This window comes from Kogia breviceps, chromosome 7 (assembly GCF_026419965.1).
Source record: "Kogia breviceps isolate mKogBre1 chromosome 7, mKogBre1 haplotype 1, whole genome shotgun sequence".
Lineage (NCBI taxonomy): Eukaryota > Metazoa > Chordata > Mammalia > Artiodactyla > Physeteridae > Kogia > Kogia breviceps.
In genome coordinates, this window is record NC_081316.1 from 24012348 (window position 1) to 24039633 (window position 27286).

Here is a 27286-nt window from a genome sequence, read left to right on the forward strand (position 1 = left end):
CAGTTGATGGTATGTGGCAGGATACACAAATCCTGTTACTCTACTATGATGGAATTTTACATGAATGATATCTCATTCCAAAGGCATGCTAAGATTTCAGAAAGGGATTAGATGTATCACCATAAACCTAAATACTGTCAAACTGTCATGGTAACTGTCAGCTGGTTCTTCTAATACACAGCTCTTACAATTCAGATTTCCAGAAACACAAACATTTTTGTTTGTTTAAAACTCCTTTGGGAGCAGAAAAACAAATGGATTTCCAGTGCTTAGAGACTTAATGATACCCACATACAGAAAATTTGGTCTGCATAAATTCAAATATGCAGACAAAGTATTTTATGAACACACTGTGCTTACCTCTCATGCCTCTCTCGGCCTCCTTCTCACTTTACCTACTATTCATAGGTGTCCACAGTGAAGACTTCCCAAACCCTTTACCAGATGATGATTTCCAAATCTACTGCCCAAGTCCATAGTCCTCACTTAAAATTCCCGGCCCTCATCATACTCCTACATTTGACCACTTTCTTCATCTTGAAACACGTTCTCTTTCTGACTTCTGAGTCACAGACTCTCCTGGTTTTATTCCACCCTCTGCTCACTTACTTTCAGTCCCTTCCTCTCAATGTTGACATCTCCCCAGGTGAGAACTTTCAGTTTGATATCATTTATATGATAATGATTCCTCCAAATTCTATCTTGAATCCTGGTGTATCTGGAGCTTCAGACTCATACACCCTCTTTCTCACATGACATTTTCTACTTATGTGTCTGATAGGCATCCCAAATCTAATATGTGCAAAGGAGAGTTTTTTCAAGTTCCTTTATTTTTAAATAAAATTTAAAACATACAGAAAAGTTTTTTTGCTCTTTTTTAAAATTGTGGACATTTTCAAACATACAGAAAGACCACTGGTAATATTTATTAAGAAGAGAGTAGGAAATACATTGTGAGGGAATATCAAATATTCTCCTTTGCATATTGTTACAAAACAAAGTGTGGAACATACTTATAGAATGTTATATACTATAACCTTTAATGTGGGCCCTTTGAAGACTCATCAAAAAATCCCTAGGGCTTCCCTGGTGGCTCAGTGGTTGAGAGTCCGCCTGCTGATGCAGGGGACACGGGTTCGTGCCCTGGTCCAGAAAGATCCCACATGCTGCGGAGCAGCTGGGTCCGTGAGCCACGGTTGCTGAGCCTGCATGTCTGGAGCCTGTGCTCCGCAATGGGAGAGGCCACAACAGTGAGAGGTCCATGTACCGCAAAAAAAAAAAAAAAAAAAAAAATCCCTAATTGAAAGGACAAAACCAAACCTGGTCCATGCAAAGATACTACACTAATCCATACCTCCAATGAAATAGTACTGTTTCCTGCCTCATGAGAGGAAGGAACCAGGAAAATTATTCCCACAATAACCTCTATATCATAACTAGTAAGTATGATTTGAAACCTATAAGGGGAGCTTCCCGGGTTAACTTTTTGAACGTTGATCACTCTGTCTAAAATAGCTTTCCATTTGGTTCCTTGGACTATTAAAATCTGTCAGGTTTGGAAGCCTGTACTTATACTGATTTATCAGTTCTGCTTTCAATTAGGATGTAGAAAGCCACAAGAGAAAGTTGTGCCCATCCAAATAGGGTGGGAGGAAAAGCAACATAAACTACAAAATCATAACTTTCTTGAGCCTATTAGGGAGCTAAGGTTACACCTAAGCTTTACAATTATGTCTAATATTTATAATTAGAGTTCCAAGGAGAAAACACATGAAGCAGAAGATATAGTTAAAAATAACTGTATCTGGGAGTTTTCCAAAATTAATGAAAGACAACAAACCACAAATCCAAGAAGTTGAGAGAAACCCAGACAGGATAAATGCAATAAGGAAAAAACAAAAAACCAAAAAATGTTAGGCATATAATAGTCAAGCTACTATTGGAGAAAATCTTGAAGGCAACCAGAGAGAAAGAAAACATCATATACAGGGAAACACAGATTAAGAATGGCAGCAGATATTCTACAAGTCAGAAGATAATGGAACAGTATCTTTAAGTAAAAATACTGGGGGAAAAAACCCTGTTTACTCAAAATTCTATACCCAGCAAAAATATCTTTCAAAAATGAAGGAGAGGGCTTCCCTGGTGGCGCAGTGGTTGAGAATCCGCCTGCCGATGCAGGGGATACGGGTTCATGCCCCGGTCCGGGAAGATCCCACATGCCGCGGAGCAGCTGGGCCCGTGAGCCATGGCCGCTGAGCCTGCGCATCCGGAGCCTGTGCCCCGCAACGGGAGAGGCCACAACAGTGAGAGGCCCGCATACCACAAAAAAAAAAAAAAAAAAAAAAAAAAAGAAGGAGACACACCCATTAGAATGACTACTATCAAAATCACAGAAATAACAAGTGTTAGTGAGGATACAGAGCAACTGGGACCCTTGTGCACTGATGATAAGAATGTAAAATGATACTGCCACAACAGAAAACAGTATGTTAGTTCCTCAAAAAGTTAGAGTTAGAATTACCATATGATTCAGCAATAACACTTCTGGGGATATAACCAAAAGATCTGAAAGTAGAGATGCAAAGAGATATTTGTATATCCATGTTCACAGCAGCATATTCATAAAAATCAAAACGTGGAAGCAACCAGGAGTCCATTGACAGATAAATGAATACACAGAATGTGGTATATACAGAAAATGGAATATCATTCAGTCTTAAAATGGAAGAAAATTCTAACATATGCGCATTGTGAATGAACCTTGAGAACAATATGTTACGTGAAATAAGCCTGTCACAAAAGGACAAGTACTGTATGATTCCACTCAAATGAGATACAGAGTGGTGAAATTCATACAGACAGAGAGTAAAATAGTGGCTGCTAGAACCTGAGGGGAAAGGGGACCAGGGAGTTACTGTTTAACAGGTACAGTGCTTCAGTTTTACACAATGAAGAGTTTTGTGAATATGCATGCTGGCAATGGCTGCACAACAATATGAATGTACTTAATACCACAGAACTGTATACGTAAAAATGGTTAAGATGGTAAATTTTATGTTATGTATATTTTACCAGAATTCATAATTCAAGGGATGAAAAAAAATGAAGGAGAAATAGACTTTTCCAAACAAAAACTGAAAGAATTTTTTGCCAGCCAACCTGTACTACAAGAAACATTAAGAAAGTTCTTCAGGCAGAAGTATGATAGCAGATAGCTAGCATTCTGGTTCTGTACAAAGAAATGAAGAATGACAAAACTCGTAAAAATACAGACAGGTATAAAAAGACATTTTTTCCCCTCATTTTTAAAACTTTAAAATATAGTTGATTTGCTAAAGTAAAAAAAAAATTATACATATATTCTGCTGACATCATATGTAGAAGTAAAGCATATGAATAACAGCATAAAGGATGAGGGAGGGAATACAGGCATACTGTAAGGTGCTTACATTATACATGAGGTGGTGCAATAAAAATATGAAGGTAGATGTGATAAAGAATTATACTGTAAACCCTAAAGGAACCACAAAAGTAAGTAAACATGAATAAATAAATAAATGAGAGAGAGGAGAGAGAGTAAAAAGAGAAATAAAATGGAATCATAAATAAAAAAGTAATCTAAAATGAGACAGAAACAGGAAAAACAGGAAGAATGATGGGACAAAAACAAAAAATGGTAGAAAAGAAAATTTTACAAAAGAAAAACAAAGAACAAATCATTAAATGTGAATAGTTTAAATCTTAATAAAAAGACAGAAACCACAGGATTGGATTAAAAAAGTGTGAACCAATTATATGCTGTCTGCAAGGAACCATCTAAATACAGGCATACCTCATTTTATCGTGCTTTGCTTTACTGCCCTTTGGAGATATTGCGGGGTTTTTTTTATTTTTATTTTTTAACAAATTGAAGCTTTGTGGCAACCCTGCTTCAAGGAAGTCTACTGGTGCCATTTTCCCAATAGCATTTGCTCACTTCATGTCTCTGTGTCATACTTTGGTGATTCTCTCAATATTTCAAACTTTTTTGTTACTACTATATTTGTTATGGTGATCTGAGATCAGTGATCTTTGATGTTACTACTGTAATTGTTTTGGGGTGCCACGAACCACACACATAGAAGAAGGTGAACTTAATTGATAAATATTTGCATGTGTTCTAACTGCTCCACTGACTGTCTCTCTCCCTTTTCTCAGGTCTCTTTATTCCCTGAGATTCAATGTTGAAATTAGGCCAATTAATAACCATACAATGGCCTCTAAGTGTTCAAGTGAAAGGAAGAATCACACATCTCTCACTTTAAATCAAGAGCAAAAAGTGATCAAGCTTCGTGAGGAAGGCATGTTGAAAGACAAGGTAGGCCGAAAGCTAGGCCTCTAGTGATGAACAATTAGCCAAGTTGCAAATGAATGCAAAAGAAAAGTTCTTGAAGGAAATTAAAAGTGCTTTTCCAGAGAACACATGAATGATAACAAAGCAAAACAGCCTTATTGCTGATAGGAAGAAAGTTGGAGCAGTCTGGATAGAAGATCAAACCAGCCACAACGTTCCCTTAAGCCAAACCCTCATCCAGAGTGAGGTCCTAACTCTTCAATTCTGTGAAGACTGAGAGAGGTGAGGAAGCTGCAGATGAAAGTCTGAAGACAACAGAGGTTGGTTCATGAGGTTTATGGAAAGAGCCATCTCTATAACATAAAAGTGCAGGGTGAAGCAGTAAGTGCTGATAAAGAAGCTGTAGCAAGTTATGAACATTAAGGAAGATGGCGACATTAAACCACAGATTTTCAATGTAGATGAAACAGCCTTCTATTGAAAGATGTCATCTAGGACTTCATAGCTAGAGAAAAGTCAAGGCTGGCCTCAAAACTTTAAAGGATAGGCTGACTCGCCAGTTAGGCAGCTGGTGACTTTAAGTTGAAGCCAGGGCTCATTTACCATTCCAAAAATCCTAGGGCCCTTAAGAATTATGCTAAATCTACTCTGCCTGTGCTCTATAAATGGAACAAAAAAGCCTGTATGACAGCATACAGTTTACACACTGTTTACAAAACAGTTTACTGAATATTTTAAGCTCCCTGTGGAGACCTACTGCTCAGAAAAAAAAGAGTCATTTTAAAATATGATTGCTCGCTGACAATGCACCACGTCACCCAAGAGCTCTGACGTAGATGTACAACAAGATTAATGTTGTTTTCATGCCTGCTAACAATCCATTATGCAGCCCGTGGATCAAACATAATTTTGACTTTCAAGTCCTCGTAAGAAATAGATTTCATATGGCTATAGCTGCCATATATAGTGATTCCTCTGATGGACTTGGGCAAAGTAGGTTGAAAAACTTTGGAAAGGATTCACTATTCTAGCTGCCATTAAGAACATTTTTAATTCATGGAAAGAGGTCAAAATATCAACATTAGCAGGAGTTTGGAAGTTGATTCCAATCCTCATGAATGACTTTGAGGGGTTCAAGACTTCAGTGGAGGAAGTAACTGCAGATGTGGCAGAAACAGCAAGAAAACTAGAATTAGAAGTAGAACCTGAGGATATGACTGAATTGCTGTAATCTCATGATAAAACTTGAACAGATGAGGAGTTGCTTCTTACGGGTAAGGAAGGGAAGTGGTTTCTTGAGATGGAATCTACTGGTGAAGATGCTGTGAAGACTGCAGAAATGACAACAAAGGATTCAGAATATTACATAAACTTAGTTGATAAGCAGCAGCAGGTTTGAGGACTGACTCCGCTTTGGAAAGAAGCTCCACTGAGGACAAAATGCTATCAAACAGCACTGCTGCTACATAGAGTCATTTTTGAGAGGAGAGTCAGTCAATCAATGCAGCAAACTTCACTGCTGTCTTATTCTTTTAAAAATGCCTACAGCCACCCCACCCTTCAGCAAGTCCCACTCTGATCAATCCATAGCACTCAACATCAAGGCAAGACCCTCTACCAGCTGAAGGTGGTTAGCATTTTTAGCAATAAAGTATTGTTAGACATAATGCTACCGCACACTTAACAGACTATAGTATAGTGTAACATTACTTTTATATGCACTGGAAAACCAAAAAAAAAATAAGTGTGACTTGCTTTACTGAAATATTTGCTTTATTGTGGTGGTCTGGAACTGAACTCATGATATCTGTGAGGTATAAAGATACAGATACATTCAGAGTAAAAAGATGTAAAAAGACACAATATAAAAACACTAATCAGAGAAATCTGGAATGCCTATATAAATATCAGGCAAAGGAGGTTTGAGGATAAGGAATATTATACCAGAAACAGACAGGACATTACATGATGGGTCTATTCACCAAGAAAACATAAAAATCCTAAATGTGTATATGCCTAATAACAGACCTTCAAAATACATGAAGCAAAAACTGATAAAAACTAAGAGAGGAGACAGACAAATCTACAATTATAATTAAGGATTTTAATCAAGAATCAATAAAACAAAGAGACAGGAAATCAGTAAGTTTACAGAAGGTAAGAACAATAGTATCAACCAACTTCACCTAACCAACATTCATAAAACACCCCTCAAAAGCAGAACACATATTCTTTTCAAGGACACTAACCTTTGTGCTCTACTGCCTGTGCTTAGTCATGCTGGCTCTGCACCTTTGTAAAAGAATATTGCCTATAGCCTGAAATATACATAATAGCCCGTTCTCAATGCTCTGCCAGCAGAGGCCTGAACTTTAAAGGTGTAACACTTTTCCATTCACTCAGAGACAAAAAGCTGCAGAGCGGAAAGCAATTGCCTTGTTGGAGGTTTACAGGAACATTGTGACCAGACCCATCCTGGCACTGTAAGAACAAAGGATTCCAACACCAAAAAGATGGAAACAACCAGTCACACCCCCTACCCTTTTAGTATAAAAGAAGCCTGAATTCTAACTCGGGTAAGATGGTTCTTTGGGACACAGTCTGCCATCCTCTTGGTCTGCTGACTTTCTGAATAAAGTGCTATTACTTACCCTAACATCTCATCTCTCAATTTATTGGCCTGTTGTACAGTGAGCAGTATGAGCTTGGACCAGGTAACATTATGACTATAAAATAAATCTCAACAAACTTAAAAAGATTTAAATCATACAAAGTGTGTTCTCTAAACACAGTGGAGTTAAACTAGAAATCATAAAAGAAAGAAAACTGAAAAGTCCCTAAATATTTGCAAATTAAACTTATACTTCTAATAACTGATTAATCAAAAAAGAAATCACAAGGGAAATTAGAAAACATCTTGAACTGAGTAGGAAGGAAAATAAAACATGCCAAAATTTATGGCATACAGCTGAAGCACTGCTTAAAGGGAACTTAAAAGTATCATATGCTTATGTTAGAAATAAAGTTTATTATATTATATTGACATCGATTTTCACCTTAAGAAACTAGGGAAAAAAAGGGCAAATTAAACCCAAAGCAAATAGAAAAAAATGAAATAATAAAGATGAGAGTAAAAATCAATAAAAACAAAATTATAGAAATAGAAAAAGTTAGTAAAATCACATAACTGATTCTTTGAAGAGATCAATAAAATTGATAAACCTCTAGCCAGACTGACCAAGAAAGTTAGAAGACAAATTACTAATATAAAAAATGGTAATCTCACTTCATTTACAGTCATCCCTCCGTATCCGAGGGGAACTGGTTTCAGGACACCCCTTGGATACCAAAATCCGAGAATGTTCAAGTCCCTTGCATGAAATGGTGTAGTATTTGCATATAACCTACACGCATCCTCCCATACACTTTAAATCTCTAGAATACTTGTAATACTTAGTATGATGTAAATGCTATGTAAATAGTTACCAGTGCATGGAAAATTCAAGTTCTGCTTTTAGGAACTTTCAGGAATTAAAAAAAAATATGGTTGGTTTCATTCACAGACGCAGAAGCTGTGAATATGAATGGCCAACTGTATACATAGATGTTAAAAGTATAATAAGGTAATATGATCAACTTAATGCCAATAAATTTGATAACTTAGAAGACATAAACAAATTCCTTGAAAAACGCAAACTACCAAAGATCATTCAGGAAAAAATAATAACTCTTAATTTTAAAAGTTGAATTTGTGGTTAAAAATCCCCATAAAGAAAACGTCAGCCCTAAAAAGCTTCATTGGTAAATTCTACTGAATTAAAAAACAAGTAAAACCAATTCTACTCAAACTCTTCCAGAAAATAAAGGAGTAAGAACCATTTCCCAACTTATTCTGTAATAACAAACCCAGTAAAAAAAACTCAATGAAAGAAAAACAACAGACCAGTATTTCTCATGTACACAGGTGTAAAGATTCTTAGCTTTTTAGAAAATGCGATCAAGCAATATATGAGAAAATTTTTAATGATTAAATGAATTTTAATCACTCACTAATGAGGAATCACTCATGTAAACAAAGGTGATTCAACATTTGAAATCAACCAATGTAATTCATCATATTAACAAGGAAAGAAAAGATTATTTCAAAAGATACACAAAAAGTATTTGAAAAAACTTAACATCCATTCATGCTTAAAATTCTTGGCAAATTAGGAATACAAATTTCTTCAACATGAAGAAGGGAATCTTCCAAAAAACCAACAGCTAACGTTAAAGACTGAATGCTTCCCCCCTTGTTTAAGAACAAGGCAAGAATGTTTGCTTTTAACACATACTGATCACTGTAACAGAGGTCCTAGACAGTGCAATAAGGCAAGGAAATGAAATAAAGCCATACAGATTGGAAAGAAAAAATAAAACATCAGATCATTCTAAAAGTTTATATGTCTCTCAGCAACCTTAGTTTTAACAAATTTGGAGAAGGAACATTACAAATTTAATAACATGAAAGTACATTTTGAAGAGGAACTAAAAATTAAAATGTACAAAGAGTGATATCTAAGATATATTTACAATCTAAAACATTCTTAAATCAGTTTTGGATTTTATACTTTCTAAAATGTTAAGAACTGCTTCTTCAGATACCATACCAAAAAGTATGATGTATTCAATACTATGGAACCAATTTATTTCTTATAGGAAAAGAGAACCAAGTCTCTTCTAGTACTAAAATATGCTCAGATGATGAAACTGATGGAAAAAGCTACACAATGTGCATTTCATAAATAAAGGATCTCATAATAGTTAGTTTAGCATGTGTATTACACTAAATAAACTCAATTTTACTAACCTCTGACCAGATTTTGCCTAACTTTTAAAACAGCTCCAAGGTCACAGTCAGTAGTAGCATATGTATGAGGTACAGTACGTTTAGATTCAGTTAACCTCTTGGCAATAACTCTTCTAATATTGCTAGTAGGGATTTCAGTGAATGTGCCCTGCAAAGAATAACATGTCCATTAAACCACAAATAGAATTGGAAAAAACAAGAAAACAAACTGTAACTGAAATCCAGTCCCAATGACCTAACTTATGAAAATAAAGATTAATACAGTAAAACTGTTATGAAAAATTCTTAGTATAAGAAGAAATATAAGAAATCTGAGGAATTTTAACTTTATAGTATATGATTGTAGAAAAAAAGCAGAAAAATTCATGTTTCAGTTGTGAATGGAACATCTATGTTACCATGTTTAAGATGATTAAAAAGAAATGTACCAAATCATGAATAAACCCCTCATGAGTGTGCTTATTGAGATATCACCTAGAAGCCTGTAAGTAGCTTCTGTTACAAACATCACTTCTTAATAAAACTCAAAGCAATCAATAAATCAACTACAGGCAATTTTTACTTATAAAAATGGCATACATGAGAAAAAGATAATCCAAAATACTAGATAATCTGCCAAATTATTTCTATTTTGGTTTGTAATTAAAAATAAAAAATCCCATGAGCATCTTATTTCCAGGAAACTCATAAAGTAGGAATGGGATAATAAAATCTTCCTATAACTTTACTGTAGCTTTTCCATTCTGTTCCTTGAACATCTAACAAAAACATGATGGACCTTAAATTATGTCTAATTCCTTCTTTGTCCTTCACTTCATTCTGGGACTGGATTACAATCACTTAGGAAAATACAAAACTGCCAAAAGTACAGCTGACTTCTTCTTTTATAAATGCTTTCTGTGGGAATTAAACATCTTATGTTAGCAAAATACTTGATCAAATAAAATAAATGCTGTCTACATACTGTAAGAATTTTAAAGGTTTATCTTTCAAATTTGAATAACTTACTTTTTAAAGAAATAAGATTTGATTACTCATAAACTTTTATGTAGTCACGAATCATTAATGTACATTTAAAAAATCTGTTTCTCATGAAACTTGTACTGTTTTTAATTATTTTAAAATACTATATTGGAATATATTTCTCCATCAGAAAAAGCAGTGTAGGTTTATTTATTTATTTTTTTCAGTGCCCATTCAGCTTTAAACAAACCTGATTATCCTGCATTTCTTCTGATGGGAAGCAAATGACATAAAAGGTACTAAGAAAGGGAGACAGAGAGGCAAAATGGAGTAATTTGAAAACAAAAAAGGGCTATTACATGTATCCAAGAAGGAAAAGAATGATTAGCTATACAATCTCTATAGTTTCACAGTAAGACTGTCAACTCCCTTAGTCAAAAAATAAAACATATCCACAAAAGGGAGCTGGTGTCAAGCTACCAATTATTAGTATCACACCCAAGAAAAAAAAAGAGATGAAAAGTATCACGATTATAGAGCATATACATGGCACTGTCATTGTGGAACTTGAATCATAATTCTATTTGGAAGTTAGCACTGTACAAACAAATCTGGTTTATGGAAATGTGCAAAACAAAACATTTAGAGAATTTTTGTCTTCATCACTTTGAGCTACTACTATAATGGACTGGTAAAAGAACTCATAAAACATAGAGTAATGGTTCTTACTTTCTCTCTCACTTAAATCTGAAAAATAGAAATCTACTCAGATGACATTACCGCTACATTAGGCTGTCCAGGAGTTGATACTGGAGGGATCATTGGCCGGGGATAAGATGGCCTGGCTGTGGCCAGTGGGGGTAAAGATGCTGTGGGAATGGTTGGCAGGGCTGGGGTGGGTCTGGATTCAGTGATCTTGCCCATCTGTTTCAACTGGACCAGTTTGAGAGCATCCCTGGAGATAAGAACGGAGTTAGATAACCATGATTAGCAACCAGGAATATAAGAACTTTCAGAAAATGGAGGGCAGATGTGAAGGGAAAATAAAGAAATATACTGATGTCAAGGCTATAACGCAAAATGATTTGAGCTAGACAAGAAAATCTTGTCTCTTACCTGTTCTATTGATTCATATTTGTCCAATGGCTACAATATTTGCACATTTTAAAAACAAAACAATCAGATTTTATCAAAGTATTGGGTGTAGACAGTTATTTTTTAAAGGAAAATCAGTCTCTTTTTCTGGGGGCGGTGTCTTTTGGTAGATGAGCAATTCATAAATTAAGCCATACCCTCATTCATGGTATTTGTGAAATAATTTTCATATAGCATTCAGAAATTGTCAAGCTTACTCTACCTATGACTTTCATTAGAATATTTATTAAAGCATTATTTATCCTGGTGCAAATTAGCTTGTTTACGGCCCGGAAATCATACCTTAAATGTTATCAGCACAATCTAATGTAATAAACCTAACCCATAGCAGCATTTAGAATGAAAAGTAACTAAACAAGTAACAGACTTGCCTTTGTATTACTCTGCAAAACAAAGGTGTCTTTGTTTATTAAAAAAGATATAATTAGACTACTATTCAAACTCTCAATCCATTCGAAGTTACAGTGGTATAAAGTCATGTACTTCCTTAAACAAAACAGTTTTTTCAAAAATTTTAATCTGACAATTCTAAAGTACTTAAAAATGTTTTATATTAAAAATGTTTTAAATCTAAAAATTTGTTTAAATGAAAAAGGTTTTACATAGTCTAAAAACAACTTCAGGGTAACACAAATCTAAAGGCAAATTATATTTTTAAAATTTCTTAAACACAGTTAATGATGTGATATTATCACATACTAGGCAGAACTCTGAGATGGCCCCAATATTCCTGTTCCTGGTGTACATACCCCATATAGTCTCTCTTGAGTGTGGGTGGGCCTGTGAATATGATGGATGTCATTCCCATGATTAGGTTACATTACATGACAAAGGTGATGGATTTTGTAGACATAATTAAGGTCCCAAAGCAGTGGACACTGAGTTAATTAAAAGGCAAACTATCCTGAAAGGGTCAGATATATCAGATAAGTTCTTTAAAAGGAACAGGGAATTCCTAAAAGAAGAAATTTGAATGGTGATTGTCCTGCTTGCACTGGAGAAGCAAACAGACATTTATGAACTGTCTATGGAGGGGACCTCGTGGCAAAGACCTGAAGGAGGCCGCCAGGAGGTGACAGCAATCCTTGGATGACAGCAAGCAAGAAAACAGGGCTCAGAGTCCTACTACCCCAAGGAACTGAATTCTGCCAACAACCATGTGAACCTGGAAGAGGGCTCCAACCTTCAGATGAGACCCTAGCCCTGGCTGACACCTTGATTTCAGCCTTGTGAGACCATGAGCTGGAAACCCAGCCATGCTGGATCAGGCCTTCTGACCCACAGCACTGTTAGATAATAAGTGGGTGTTGTTTTCAGCTACTAAGTTTGTTGCAATTTGTCATGCAGCAATAGAAAATTGACACAGGCAGGAATGCTCTAGCTTGGGGAGGCATCATGGAGTGATCTCCCAATGTGTACTGGTACTTTTTTTTTTTTTTGGTACATTTCTAAGGAAGGAGAGTCTATGATTTTTATATCAGGTCCAGAAAGGGATACATGAACTTAACATTAAGTGCAAGTAAGTTACTTGTTTCAAAATTAAAGAGCTGACATTTAAGATAAGAGGTCAGACTGACAAAGAAATCTTAAAGGTTGTATCATCCTCGATCTGTAAGTACTGAAGGAGGGAATAAAAGTGGAAAAGTGAGCCTCTTGTGTATGTACTGTGGTTATGTTAATGTAATCTTATGCCAGCCATGTGAGGGAGGTATTATTACTCCCACTTTATAAATGAGTAAGTAGGTTCAAAGAGGCTAAATTCCATTTCTAAGTCAGTAGTTCCCAAGCACCTACTCTCCAGGTGCTGAAAATATAATGTTAAAACACTTCCCAACAAGGAGTGTTATTCTATAGGAGAGTCATACATTAATCAAGTAAACAAATGAATAGATAGTGAAGAAAATAAAGCAGAGTAATGAGATTGAGAGTCATGAGTGAGAGGAGGTGTTACTTTAAAACGGGGTGGTCAGGGAAGGCCTGAAGAAATAGTATTTCTGTGGATGGACATAAAGGAGCAAGTTTCAAGAACAGCTGGGAAAAGCATGTTTCTAGGCAGAGAACAGCAAGTGTAAAGGCAGGGAAATTAGGGCTTCTAAGAACAGTAGGAAGCCCAGCATACACGGAGGGCAGTGAACCAAGTGGAGGGGGTTTAAAGATGATGCTGAAGAGGTAGGCAGCGAGGAGCTGCCAGGGCTGGGACCAAACCTGGGTATGGCCAACTCCAAAGCCTGTGCATTTCCTACTACCTTTTTAATACCTGTGCAGAGTATGCCAATTAAACTAGGCAGAGTCGGGACAATTTTTTCTCAGAAGAAAAGGCTAGAATAGAATTAAACAAGCATATCTCAGATTAACAGCAATTCTGTGATTGAATGAAGAATAGTTATCTATCTACCCAGTCTGAAATAGCTAAAAGTAGGACCTACAGACAAGGGCCCTTCACCCACCACACGAAAAGTAACAGGAACATAACTGGAGGCAAGGCTGGTTCTCCAAGGATGAGCCACAAACCTGATGGTAACGGCAGAAAGACTGAGTGTCCTGGGGAATGAGCTTATGTGCTCTTAAGGCTTTTTAACAGAAAGCTTACTCCTATTTGGAAGTTAATTTTAAATTTACTTATGATATTTATAACCCAAAGCACCACTCTTCCAGTTAATTGTGATAACATTTACATGTGAAGTAAATGACTACCCTACAATTCCTGGAGATTTATGTCATGAGTCAAAACCTTGGCCACATAGATAAAAGTGGGAGCATTGATATAAGATAAGGCCTTTTGTTTTAGAAAAATGCCTTCAACAAAAGATATTTAGCATTTAAGAGCTGTTACAAGCCACAGTCTAACATTACTAGTCCCCTTTCATCATATAAAGTAATTAAATACACTTCTCTAACAAAATCTATTATTAATATGGGTTTTAAAGTTTAGCATCAGAATGGCATATACAAAACACATTGATTTCTTTATACAGGGATCACTAGTGTACCCTCAGTAATCGGTTAGAAACAAACAAACCAACAAACAACAACAACAGAAAACAACGAACATTTGAGGAGACTAAAAAAAATCTAAAATAATGCCCGAATACATTCTATTTAAAAAAAGGTTGGTCACACTAAATAGACATATTCTTATTTCACTATCAGCATTACTATTACTTACTATTTTTATCAAGAAAAGGCAGTTTAGGTTCATCCCTAAAAATAAGTAGGAGTCATCAATCCTAAACAAGCAGAAAATCAATTCTGGCCATGGGCTCACAGTAAACTTTTATTGCTGATTTTACACTTATATACCTCATAAAGTATGAATGTTAATTATTGTTTAATAACAGCCAATAATTTAGTTTCTGTAATGCAGAGAATGATGATTTTTAATGATTTCTGTCCATTAAGTAATTAATCAGTCTAAGCTTGAAATATCAGGTAGATATTAATAGCTATAAAAATTAGAGAAAAACTGATACACCATTCACTTCTGCTTTGGGCATTCACTTAAGGCAGAACCTTCTCTACCAGATCCCTTAACTCATTTGGGTGTGCTACGAATTAGTTTTAGAAAGAAGTATCACTTAAAACATACTAGACATGACTGTCATGCCTACTGAATTTGTGATGCTGTGATACGAACACAAACATTAGCTACAAGTATGACTTAAGATGTCGATATGCTAAAGAAGTTAGGCTATAGGCCAAGAACCTGCAACAGTGTCCCTGGCACTTGTTTTCCTAAAACAGTTACATGTACAGGCAAAGCAAAGTCTACATGCTTTTGCACAACATATACTGTGAGCAATATGCTTGCTTTCATGCAACATTAAAATAGCAAACATGATACTTATGGTTTTCTTCATAAATACAATGGGTCAGAGACACCTCCTCAGCTGTTGCAACTGGCTTTTCTCTTCTACTTGCACTTTTAATTGACAAGGTAAGGAGGAAGGATGTCCCTCATTATTTCAAGAATGTGTGCTAAGGTATCTGGGGCGCAGCTTATGCTGAAGGCTGCAATTTGTCAATCTTACCAGAAGATGACATTTCTGTAGATGACATGAGGACAAATTTTTTTCAAAAGGTCACCTCAGTGTTTAACTTAAAACAAGGTATCTTTAGTAGTATACAAAGTAAATATTCTCAATAATGCATGCTTTAAGGATCCATTTTCCTCATAAAATCTTTTGTAATACGTCATATTTTAAAGACCGAAGGTTGACCCTCTTATGGTAGGGAGTTAAAGGGCAGGGAAAGGACTGGGTAATAGGCAGACAAAGATAGCAAAGATATCAAAAACATAACTCTGTAATAGTGTGCTTCCTTAGGGTATCCAACAAGATAACACCATTCTGTCGTCCTTAGGAGATGTCAGACTACTATAATAACTTTCAACTTGGGTTTAAAAGATACTTGTTCATCGTATAAGTATTAAGCACATACGGAAAGAGAAGGGAAAGAAAAAGAAAACTCTACTTCTTTACCCCACTGCTGTCACACCACTGATCTGCCCTCTAAACGGTCACTAGTCACCAACTTCAGGAGCCTTTTCTCAGATCCCTTCCTCCTTGACTTATATCCATCTCCTAGATATCCTCAACACAGAAATTTTTGCCTTCTAAAATGTTTACCTACTAATGATCTCAACTGTAACTATCACTTTATTATCTATCAGACCTACCTCTCTAGTACCAAACTATCTCCCAAGATGCATCTTCACCTCACTGATTCTAATATCTGGAATCTAGTTTGTCAGCACTGACAATAAGCTTCAAACCAAACACATTAGTTATTCCACCAAGACGAATGCTTCCGCAAATCCCTTATTTCTATTTATGGGGCCAAAATGTCATCACCTGGAACAGAATCCCAAGTTCTTCCCTTGACTCGTTGCTATCCTGGTCTGTGCTCTACATTCCATCCTTTACAGGCGTCTGGATTTTCTCCTTATAATGCTGTATCCATCAGTGATCTCTCTTTTACGTTCCTACCCACATTCGAGTATTCATTCTCTCTTAGCTAGACTACTTTATGAGCCTATTAATTTATCTCCTTACCACAAGTCTTTTTCTGCTCCAATTTATCTTTCACAAATTTGCAAAATTGATCTTTCTAAGTTACATCTATGATTATTTTACATTTCACCAAATCTTCAACAATGAATGAGTTAAATATAGACTCTTTATATTATCCCTCAGATATATATGGGTAAGTCTACCATGTTACAAAGAAAGTTGTTTTCTCCCATTCTTACAGAGACTTTTTCATAAGACATTGACTGGTAGAAGATTAACAAAATTAAGATACAAGTAGTATACACTAAATAAGGATTAATGTGGGGAAAAAACTAGGCTTAACTACCTATCAGGATTCTTTATTTTAATTTTTTATGGCTAAGTGAAACTTTTAAGTCTTTTAATTAAAAATCCGCAGTCCAGGATGTTGCCTTTCAGCCAGGGGTCAGAATAGCTGATTTCCAACTCATGTGAGTATGTTGGCACAAACTTCACAGTATATGTTTAAGAAAGCCAAACACACCTGTCTGATTAACAAATCAGTAAGGCTGAAGTACAGATAAATGAGGATATCTAAGAATTAAAGTGTATTGCTTTCGTTAAAAGAAATATCCAACAGTAAACCAATGTTTCAATGAAGAGTAAAATAATCCAACGAAAAGAAAGAAAAGTCACCTGGTCTGCCACTTAATAATTTCATAACTTTGCTCTACCTCAACTTGTAAAAATTTCTGACCAATACTACTGATCACTTTTATCAATAGTAGATAAACAGGGAATAAGCATATTGCTTTAAAACATTAACTCAGGGCATCCCTGGTGGCGCAGTGGTTGAGAGTCCGCCTGCCGATGCAGGGGACACGGGTTCGTGCCCCAGTCCGGGAAGATCCCACATGCTGCGGAGCGGCTGGGCCCGTGAGCCATGGCTGCTGAGCCTGTGTGTCCGGAGCCTGTGCTCCGCAACGGGAGAGGCCACAACAGTGAGAGGCCCGTGTACCGCAAAAACAACAACAACAAAAAAACATTAACTCAACTTGAAAATTTAATATTACTCTAGTAGAAATGTGGCAGACACCACTATAGCAATTTCACATTAGTTCATATGCCTATTTGATTAACCTTTGTCTTCCTCACCAGACTAATTTTCAATAGAGCAGGGGCCATCTGTTTTAATATATTCTTGAAAGACACAAAAGTTAAACAAATAGAAACACATAGTGTTCTTGAACAGGAAGACTCAACATCATAAAGATGTCAGTTCTCCCAAAGTTAATTTAAAATGTGATACAATCCCAATAAAAAGAACACAGTCTTCCTGCCCAACCCCACCAGTAGGGCTAGACAAACTGTTTAAAATTCATTTGGAAGAATAGTAAAATAAAAATAAACCAAGAAAACTGGTTTACTGAAAAAGAAGAGCAAGGATAGCTCTATCATATTTTAAAGCTTACTATAAAATATTTCTAATTAGGAGTGTGGTCCTAAAAAAGTGAGGTCCTAATTCACGGACAGACTGATGAACGGAATAGAAAAGAAAATCTAAAATGAGACCCAACTGGGCTTCCCTGGTGGCGCAGTGGTTGAGAATCCGCCTGCCGATGCAGGGAACACGGGTTCGTGCCCCGGTCCGGGAGGATCCCACGTGCCGCGGAGCGGCTGGGCCCGTGAGCCGTGGCCGCTGAGCCTGCTCGTCCGGAGCCTGTGCTCCGCAACGGGAGAGGCCACGACAGTGAGAGGCCCGCGTACCACACAAAAAAACAAAAACAAAAAAAACCAAACAAAAAAAATAAAATGAGACCCAACTGCATATGGAAATTGCTTTGATCATACACGTGAGCAAAATCCAAATGGGTTAAGAATGAAATTTTTTCTTAAACTATGCTTCAGAAATTTAAATGTGATTGCATGATTATTTCATACAAACTTAAAAACAATATAAAGATTCACCATTCTGCACTCTAATTTTCTCCATTTATCATCATTTCTAAGGTTCTGGCTTAGTTATCAAATTAGAACTGTTTTTCAGTAACGCTGCAATTATTCAAAAAACAACCCTTGCATAAAATACATTTTATGCTGACAAAAAAAGCAATTAAAAGTACAAAAGAACAGTGTATTTCCTTTTAAATCTTAACACTGAATAAGCCCTTCTTTAAATACTTTCCGAAAAAGATGATCATGATAAATAATGGAACTGGTTATTACAAAAAGCACACACATACTCTTTAGTGAATATCCCCCGAGGGCCAGTGGCTGTGCCCTGGTTAGCATCCAGTGCATGTTTTTCCAGAATATTGCGAGCAGCTGGACTTAAACGGAACCTAAAGAAAACATGAAAATTAATGGAACCAATTAACACTTATATTTGATTCAAATATATCTAAATGTCCACAGTTTTGCTGATAATTAGAAAAATTAAAACATAATAGAGCTAAAATGACTCCCATAGATAGTGACAGTCAAATAAACTAATCTGTACTAACCTGGTTTATTTTACTATGAAAACATTTTCATACAAATTTAACTAGTTATTATTTCAAAACACTCTTTTAATAAGAATAAATATTCATAGGGAGAAAGCTTCTATTTTGAATAATCACTTTTCACATGGCTCCTCACCACATACATCAATAAGAAACTATGTTGTTCCTTCATGGTTTTTTTATTATAGTAAAATATATGTAAAATTTACCATTTTTAGGTGTTATAATTGAGTGGGATTAAGTACAATTACAATGTTGTACAACCATCACCACCACCCATCTCCAGAACTTTATCATTCTCCCAAAATGAAGCTCTGTACCAATTAAACAATAACTCCCCATCCCTCCCTCCTCCCAGCCCCTGGCAACCATCATTCTACTCTCTGTCCTTACTAATTTGACTACTCTAGGTAACTCATATAAGTGAAATCATTCATCATTTGTCCTTTTGTGATTGGTTTATTTAACCTAGCGTATCTTCAAGGTTCATCCATGTTACAGTATGTGTCAGCATTTCCTTCCTTTTTAAGACTAACATTCCATTGTGTGTATATATATATATATATATATATATATATATATAGCACATTTTAGACATATGGGATGTTTCCATCTTTTGGCAATTGTGAATGCTGCTGCTATGAGCATGGGTATACAAATATCTCTTCAAGTCCCTGCTTTCAATTCTTTTGAGTATATCCAGAAAAGGAAGCGCTGGATAATATGGTAATTCTATTTTTAATATTTTGAGGAACTGCAATTCTGTTTTCCAGAGTGACTGTACCATTTTACATTCCCACCAACAGTGCACAGAAATACTAATTTCTCCATAACCTCAGCAACACTTGGTATTTTCTGTTTTGGGTTTTTTTTCTTGTTTTCAGAAAACAGCTATTTTAATTAGTGTGAAGTGATATCTCACTGTGGTTTTGATTTGCAGTTCCCTAACATCATTTTATGTGTTTACTGACCATTTGTACATCTTCTTTAGAAGAAATGCACACTTGAGTCCTCTGCCCATTTAAATTGGGTTGTTTTGTTGTTGTTGAATTACATCTTAACATATTTTTTCAAGTCCTGAGTATTTACATGCAAGCATTTTTACTTCATATATAGAGAGGCAAACACAATTATGTTAATTCTATATAGACAAGGAAACTGAGACACACACCAAAAGGTCACATGACTAAGTGTCTACTCTTCAAATAAGACCTTTAAGCCTAATAGCAAACACAAATAACTACAAGTCATATTTTAAAAAATGAGTAAAACGGGCTAGATCCAGAAGTTTATAACTCCAGAAAGGAGAGGAACAAATGTGGCATTTTCTGCATTTCTGGGAAACAGCTCTAGCTGATGTGGGCTCAGTGGTACCAAATTTTCAGATTTTTCAAGAGAAACTGAAATTTTAGATTTTAATGTAAGATAACTAGTAACAAACCAACTGAAAAAAAATTTTTAATCACTACATGGGCCAACACTGTGCAGGTTCACAGGTCAGCTGGTTTTGAAACTACACCATGGGGTTTCAGACCCATGTAAATTTCTAACGATGGATATGAACAAAATCACAGAGTATACTACCTTTGCAAAAGGGAAAAGAGCACTAAGTACAAAGTATCCATGAGCCTACCTTGTGATTTTCATGGAAAATAAAGAGGAGTCAAGGCAATGGAGTCAGAAATACTGTGTATGACAATGGAAAGTTAAAACTCAGTACTTCAAACACACTGGCAACTTCTAGTAAGAACTGACAATGGTAAATGACTGGAAAAAAATATAAAAATGAAAGCGTCTGCATTTTTATTTACGCTCAAAAGCATTCTTAATAGGACCATTTTTTCTAAAAAGAACTTTTTTTTACAAAAAAAAGGAATTTCATATAATTATAGAGAATATTAAAATAAATAAATAAAACAATTTTCAGAGTCCATCGATTAAAGCTATGGAAAGCTAAAGTGAAACAATGTTTACTAAGTATCTGTGTTGCTACAGAACAACTGGACGAAAGTGAGCTCTAATACATGTCAGAAACTCAAATGCAGGGTTGTTAGAAAAGGAATGCATGTTAAAATGCTAATTTCACTTTATATCAGCTATACATTTGAAACTGTAATTCACATTACAGTAATTAGGATTCCACGAATGGGAACACAACATGAAATTTGGTACACTGAATTCCATTCTGGAATCCTAAAACCTAACTCAAGCTCAGTGGGGACACAGACTATTTGTCTTTTTCTCTACAAAGTGTACAGGGCCTTCACAGTACCTGGAATATAGTAGGTATTCAATACTATTTGTCTGTGGAATAAACAATGATGGTAAAATAATCATTCCTAGACCTCAGTTTCCTAAGAGAAAAAAAAGGGAAGAGCAGCAACTTCCTACTTAATGTACAAAAGGTGTTTTAAAAAGGATAATGATTAAAATACTCAAGAAGTTGCTGTAACATTTTTTTTTTTAAATAACATCATTCAAATAAACATACTCACTGCAGTTTTCCCGGTGTGTGTTCCTTTTTGACAGGGGTAGAAATCTGTGGTTCTGGTGAAGGGCAAGGCACTGATGGTTTTGAAGCTGGTGATGAAGGACCTATATCTTTGGGAATTTCAACATGTTTCCAATCTTCTCCTTCTTCAACTAGCAAACCAATTAGTGAACCTAGCCGTATATTTTTAGATCCTTCTGCAACCTATATTTTAAAAAGAAAATAATTGCAGAGATGGAAAAACTCATGACTTCATGAAGTAGTTTATTCCTTGGATAATTCTGTACCAGTTAGAAATCTCTCTTAACGTGAGCTAAAATCTACGTCTGAGCTAGCCCGCCTCCGCCTTTCATGTGCCTCGCCTACCTTCCCACACTTACCCCTTTCTTCACCACTCTCCTCCCTCCTTCCAGGTACTGATTCTACCTCCTGAAAAAAAAAAAAACACCTAGAATCTCTCCTCTTTCTGACAGGCTTCAAATATATAAGAGCTACCATTACCATCTTCCTTTTGATGTCATTCAGTACAAATTCAAAACAGGAGTTGTAGTAACATATCTTAACTACTTGTCTTTCCTAGACAGTTTCCACAATGGCTTAGAGAATTCCAAGATTTCATAAGGGATTAACTCCTTCAAATAAGTCGTATTTATGAAAATTAATTTAAAGTAAGATCTTTTCAGTAAATTTAGTCTCTGGAAAAAAGGACGTCCCATTGTATAGACAGAATTGGTTAACTACTGTGGTTAATAATGTTAAATATACTTTCCACATTTCTCTATATTTAATTTCTTCCCTGTATGTATATTTGCAAGACCTAAGAAATAAAATAAAAACCTCATGAATTTTCTGTAAGTTCATGAGAAACATGGTGGTGTCTCAGCTGACCACTTTTTCACAGATAAAGCCAACTAAAAACATAAAAAAGATCAAAGATGATTTTTTTAAACTCAAATATATTTTAAGCATTTTAGCAGCATTGATTTATAAAGAAAGAGTTGATTCTTATTTACTTATTAAAAGAAGTCCCTAGAGAACCTTCAGATGATAATATAAGTTCAGTACTGGAAGAAAATGTCACTCCTTCAAAGTTTTCTATTGTTCCCTTTCAATTACTTTAAATAAGGTTCATTAGAGATGTAATCTAATGAATAATAGAATGACAGACTGCAGGACAGTCACTAATATAGTAATTATAAGTAAAAGTGTAACTCTTAGAATGGGTTTGACATTTTCTAAGTAACACTAATTTTCATGCTTATTTTTATGTGCTCTATTAAAATTATAAGGCATAAATTCTGAGAGTTAGGAAGCTTTCTAAGTTTACTAACTACTGATAGAGAAGAACAGTAAATATATATAAGAAATGGGTATATAAAACTAAATAAGGATGTTTAATGAATGGCGGCTGAGGAAAGAAAAATGCTAAACAACCCAAGAACAATTTGTTTAGTTGTTTGTGACATACTAAAAAGTTTCACTTCTGTGGACTGCTCATTTTTCTTTATATGTCAAAAAGATGAGTTAAGATTACTAATGGGTTAACACTTTTTCTTCTTCTGAAAATGTCTATTTACCTGCTTCTGAACTGCTAACTCAAAATCACAAAGTAAAATGATCAATTTTCTAAAAAAATTGATAGAAAAAAGCATTAAGTGATATGAAGTACACTTGATGTTAATTCCTATCAAAACTGAACCAGAAATAGGATCAATATCGAAGTTCAAAGAACCTCACTCAAATAAAAAGCATTCTTTAAAAAAAGGAAAGTTTTATTTTAAAAATATCAATAGGTTTCTAAAACCTGAATCAGATACTATATAGAATCTGAAACTGACACCTCACCTTGTTTCATTTACTACAATAAATCATATAAATGATTCCGTATATACCCTACTTATTGACACCTTCACAAGTGGGAAATAATGAGCATTTAGTATCATTTCCATTTTTACTATATCTAAATATCAAGTAAATATAATTTTTAACTACTCATATTTTTCCATTAACAAATGACATGATGCAACATGAAATCCAAATACCATGAACAATGATATACTACCACACAACTTGAACATATTAATAGAAGTTATAAGAAAATAATGCCTATTATAGTTCCATTTAAAGTCATTAAAATCACTATACAAATTTAAAATCAGTTCTCTTTTTCTATTCCCTTAGTGCAATAAGAGATCTTTGAGAGGTGTCCTAGTTTCCTGTAGACATTTGCTTATGTTGTGGTCAGCAAATATTTAAAATTGGTGTAGACTCAGTAACGGAAGAATATGCTCTTTTCAAAACTGTGCTGAGAAACCAAATGAGCCTTTGTTACTGCACCCTCTGAGTTAGCACTGTGGGTGCGCTCTGCTCCACTACAGCATCTGGAGCTTTGTGATACCTCAGAGGCCCAGGCCTTTTCCCAGGCATTTGACTTACTTAATCAAAATTCTCCCTTATTCTTGTGTCACTGATTTAATATTAAATGCAAGATTTTTATACTTAGTTCTGCCAAAACAGCCCGTTAATGCTCAAATATTGGATCTGGAGTCTGTCATTTAAACTACTAGCCTTCCCTCGCAGTTTTCTATAGGCTCCCTGGGCTTCAATGCTTGCTCTGCTACTTACTAGTTATGTGACCTTGGTGAGGTTTCTTTATCTCACCATGCCTGTTTCTTCATCTGTAAAATGGAAATAATAATAGTAACTACTTCACAGAATTATCATAAGAAATAAATAAGTTATATACAAGACACTCAGAATAGTACCAGACATCTAGTGAGTACTACATAAATTGGAAAGATGCTATTATTATGATTGTGGTGGTGTTTTCCTCCAAGTTATTTTTAAAACAAAAATATACTCAACATGGATCAAGACTGAACTACAGAGGAAGTTTCCCCATTGGGAAGGGCTGGAAATTCATACCGAAAGGGCCAGCATGAGGCTGGGTAAACAGCGACATGTGAGACATTGAGACAAACTATTTCTGTGACAAACTATTTCTCAATATACATATACCTATAGAGTCTGAATTCTATCCCTAGGCCCAGACCCCTGGTATGAGTCCTCTTTACCAGAGACATCCCCCAAAGCTGAAATGTATTATCTGCAAATGTGCTAAATACAGCCCCCTTAATAAGCTCCAGTGTACCCAAGGATATGAGATGCTGAAGACACAAAGTATCTACAGCAGTATTTCCCAACAGAGAAATTGTTTGAGAGGGTTCATTCCATTAAAGGTGCTGGTAAATACTGTCTGCTTTGATTCTGACATTAAAAAATAATCAGTAAGTTAAATTATTTAAATATTTTTCTTCTTTAAAACAGAACAGTTTGAGAGCTGCTAAGTGAGTACTGAAGGAGCATGCACAATGGTTAGTGGAGATAAGCTGAGTCACATGATTGGCTTAGTTGGTTTGAAAACAGTACAGACTTTCCAACATAGTTTGAACCATTATACAGTTTTAACTTGTTTTATTCTTTAATATATACATTTAACTTATATGCACAATGAACTTTGGTTTAAAAGGAAGACACATAGAAACAATGAAGCAAAAAACAAATCAATGACAAGCTAAAATGCAGAGAGGAGAAGAGACATCCATTAAGTCCTTGAATACCAGTTTGCCTCGTACTCAAGTGCGGGCACTGTTCTAGCACAGTATTAACTCATTTAATTCTCTTAAAAACCTTATGGGGCTTCCCTGGTGGCGCAGTGGTTGAGAGTCCGCCTGCCGATGCAGGGGACGCGGGTTCGTGCCCCGGTCCGGGAGGATCCCACATGCCGCAGAGCGGCTGGGCCCTTGAGCCATGGCCGCTGGGCCTGCGCGTCCGGAGCCTGTGCTCCGCAACGGAAGAAGCCACAACAGTGAGAGGCCCGCGTACCGAAAAAAAAAACAAAAAACCAAAAAAACAAAAACCTTATGAAGCGCTATTATTATTCCCATTTACAGATAAGGAAAGTGAGGCGGAGAAAGGTTAAATAACTTGCTCAAGATCACAGGGCTAGTTAGCAAGGAGTCAATACAGTGTGACACTAGAGACAACATTCAATATGATCAGTACCCAATCTGTAAATTAAATTCGCTCAATCAAAATGATCATTACAGCACCTCAAGACAGTGCCACTATTTTTACAAAGAAGCTTAAAAAAGAAGAGTAGATTATAAATGATTTAGCTTTTAATTCATGGGGAACAGACTCATTTACTACTTCAATGTCATTTACCAATTTCAGTATAAAAAAAATTAGAACTGAGAGTATCTCCCAATTAGAATTTGCTCTGAGCTTCGAGAGGGTATTTTCTCAGTTAAAAATATTATAGTCTAGGGCTTCCCTGGTGGCGCAGTGGTTGAGAATCCACCTGCCGATGCAGGGGTCACGGGTTCGTGCCCTGGTCCGGGAAGATCCCACATGCCGCGGAGCAACTAAGCCCGTGAGCCATGGCCGCTGAGCCTGCGCGTCCGGAGCCTGTGCTCCGCAACGGGAGAGGCCACAGCAGTGAGAGGCCCGCATACAGAAAAAAAAAAAAAAAAAAAAAATATTATAGTCTACAGAGAAGAATCAACTGAAGGTCTTACAACTTCAAATTTCAACCATTAACTTTCAAACTACAAAATGCAACGCTGAAGGAGACTGCAGGCAATTTAATAAAAAATAATGGAGGGGAGGAGGGAATCTAACAAAAAAATAAAACCTTATTGAAAAAATCCATTCTTTCAAAAACACCAGTGACACAGTACTAGAGTGAGAAACAATCAAGAAATTGATTGAATTTGAGGAACAATACCAAAAATAATTATGATCTATTGTTTTTGTAATATTCAGATGATCAATTAAGAGTTTTTAAAAAATCTGTTTTAATATCCATGGATGGTAGGTTTTAGAAAGAATTCTGGTTTTGAAAATTGTTTTGAAGAGTAACGGCCTACCAATAAAATAAAACTCCATCAATGAATTCATTGCCAGTCAATAAACTAAAATTTTCTAAAATTATGTAAGTTTAAATTTTTTTTTAATTATATAAGTTTAAATAATCCTAACATCCTACGCCCTCTTCACCCTCAAAAGTATCCTGACTTGTATGACAAATTATATAGTAACCCTAAATACATTTGAAGCCAAACTACACAATCTCTAATAAATTCTCCAAAAATGTTATCCTAATATCTATTATATTACCATTTAAAACACCTGCTATCCAATTTGCTGAATAAATTTAAGACTAAACTTATGAACTGATATATGTGTAATAATTTAAGGTCTTTGCATTACAACTTACTAGTGACTAAATGAGAATTTAACAACTCTCCAATTAACTTAATTGGAAATAAATCATAAAATTATCGACACTGATACCAATTATTTTTATTAATATTATTAAGAGCTTCTAAGCTTTCTTTCTGGCTCTAACTGAAATGTAATAATATTATTTTACATTTAAAATGGAATTCAGATGTAAAAATTATGAGTACAAAGAAAAGAATAAAATTGGGAGGAGAGGGAGAGTATAAAAACCTCTCAGACTATGGAAATAAATCCCTATGAAGAGCAAAATAGGTTATAATTCCTAATCTTTAAAAATGTGGGCAAACAAAAAACTAGAGTTTTATACCATCACTTGCCTTTTAACAATCTCGATTATCCAACTCCTTGATTCCGAAAGTAAAAATCTCTTACATGTATCTCTTTAAAAATCATTTATTATGTGTGCTAAAATATGAAAATTATTCCACAATGAAAGACAAAGTTGTTAACTTGCTAGTGGGGTGGTTGAGAATGGAGTGGGGTGAAAGGCTAAAAAAAAAGACAAAAACAAAACACTATCAGTAAAACTACCGTAATTTTTTCCTCCATTTTTTCCCCATAAAATTGCACACATTGTGACATGAATATACTCCTATTCCTATTATCCAAAATGCATGTGGAATAATAATAAAGCACAAAGCCCTAAACTACATACAGTCTTCGGCAAAGAAATAGCTATTTGTGCCGCTAAAG

The 27286-nt window shown here is 35.4% G+C and overlaps 1 protein-coding gene across 4 annotated transcripts in view; it reads right to left on the reverse strand.

The window, feature by feature from the left end:
- The window catches only part of PDHX (pyruvate dehydrogenase complex component X), a 79658-nt gene that overhangs the window by 10426 nt on the left and 41946 nt on the right, over positions 1–27286 (reverse strand). For all 4 annotated transcript variants that reach the window (XM_059069729.2, XM_067038023.1, XM_067038022.1 and 1 more), the window contains exons 4-7: positions 21291–21490; positions 18535–18633; positions 10929–11103; positions 9186–9333 (exon numbers count right to left, since the gene is read on the reverse strand). In XM_059069729.2, coding sequence (XP_058925712.1) covers positions 9186–9333; positions 10929–11103; positions 18535–18633; positions 21291–21490 — 622 coding nt within the window. The remainder of the gene's footprint in view (positions 1–9185; positions 9334–10928; positions 11104–18534; positions 18634–21290; positions 21491–27286) is intronic.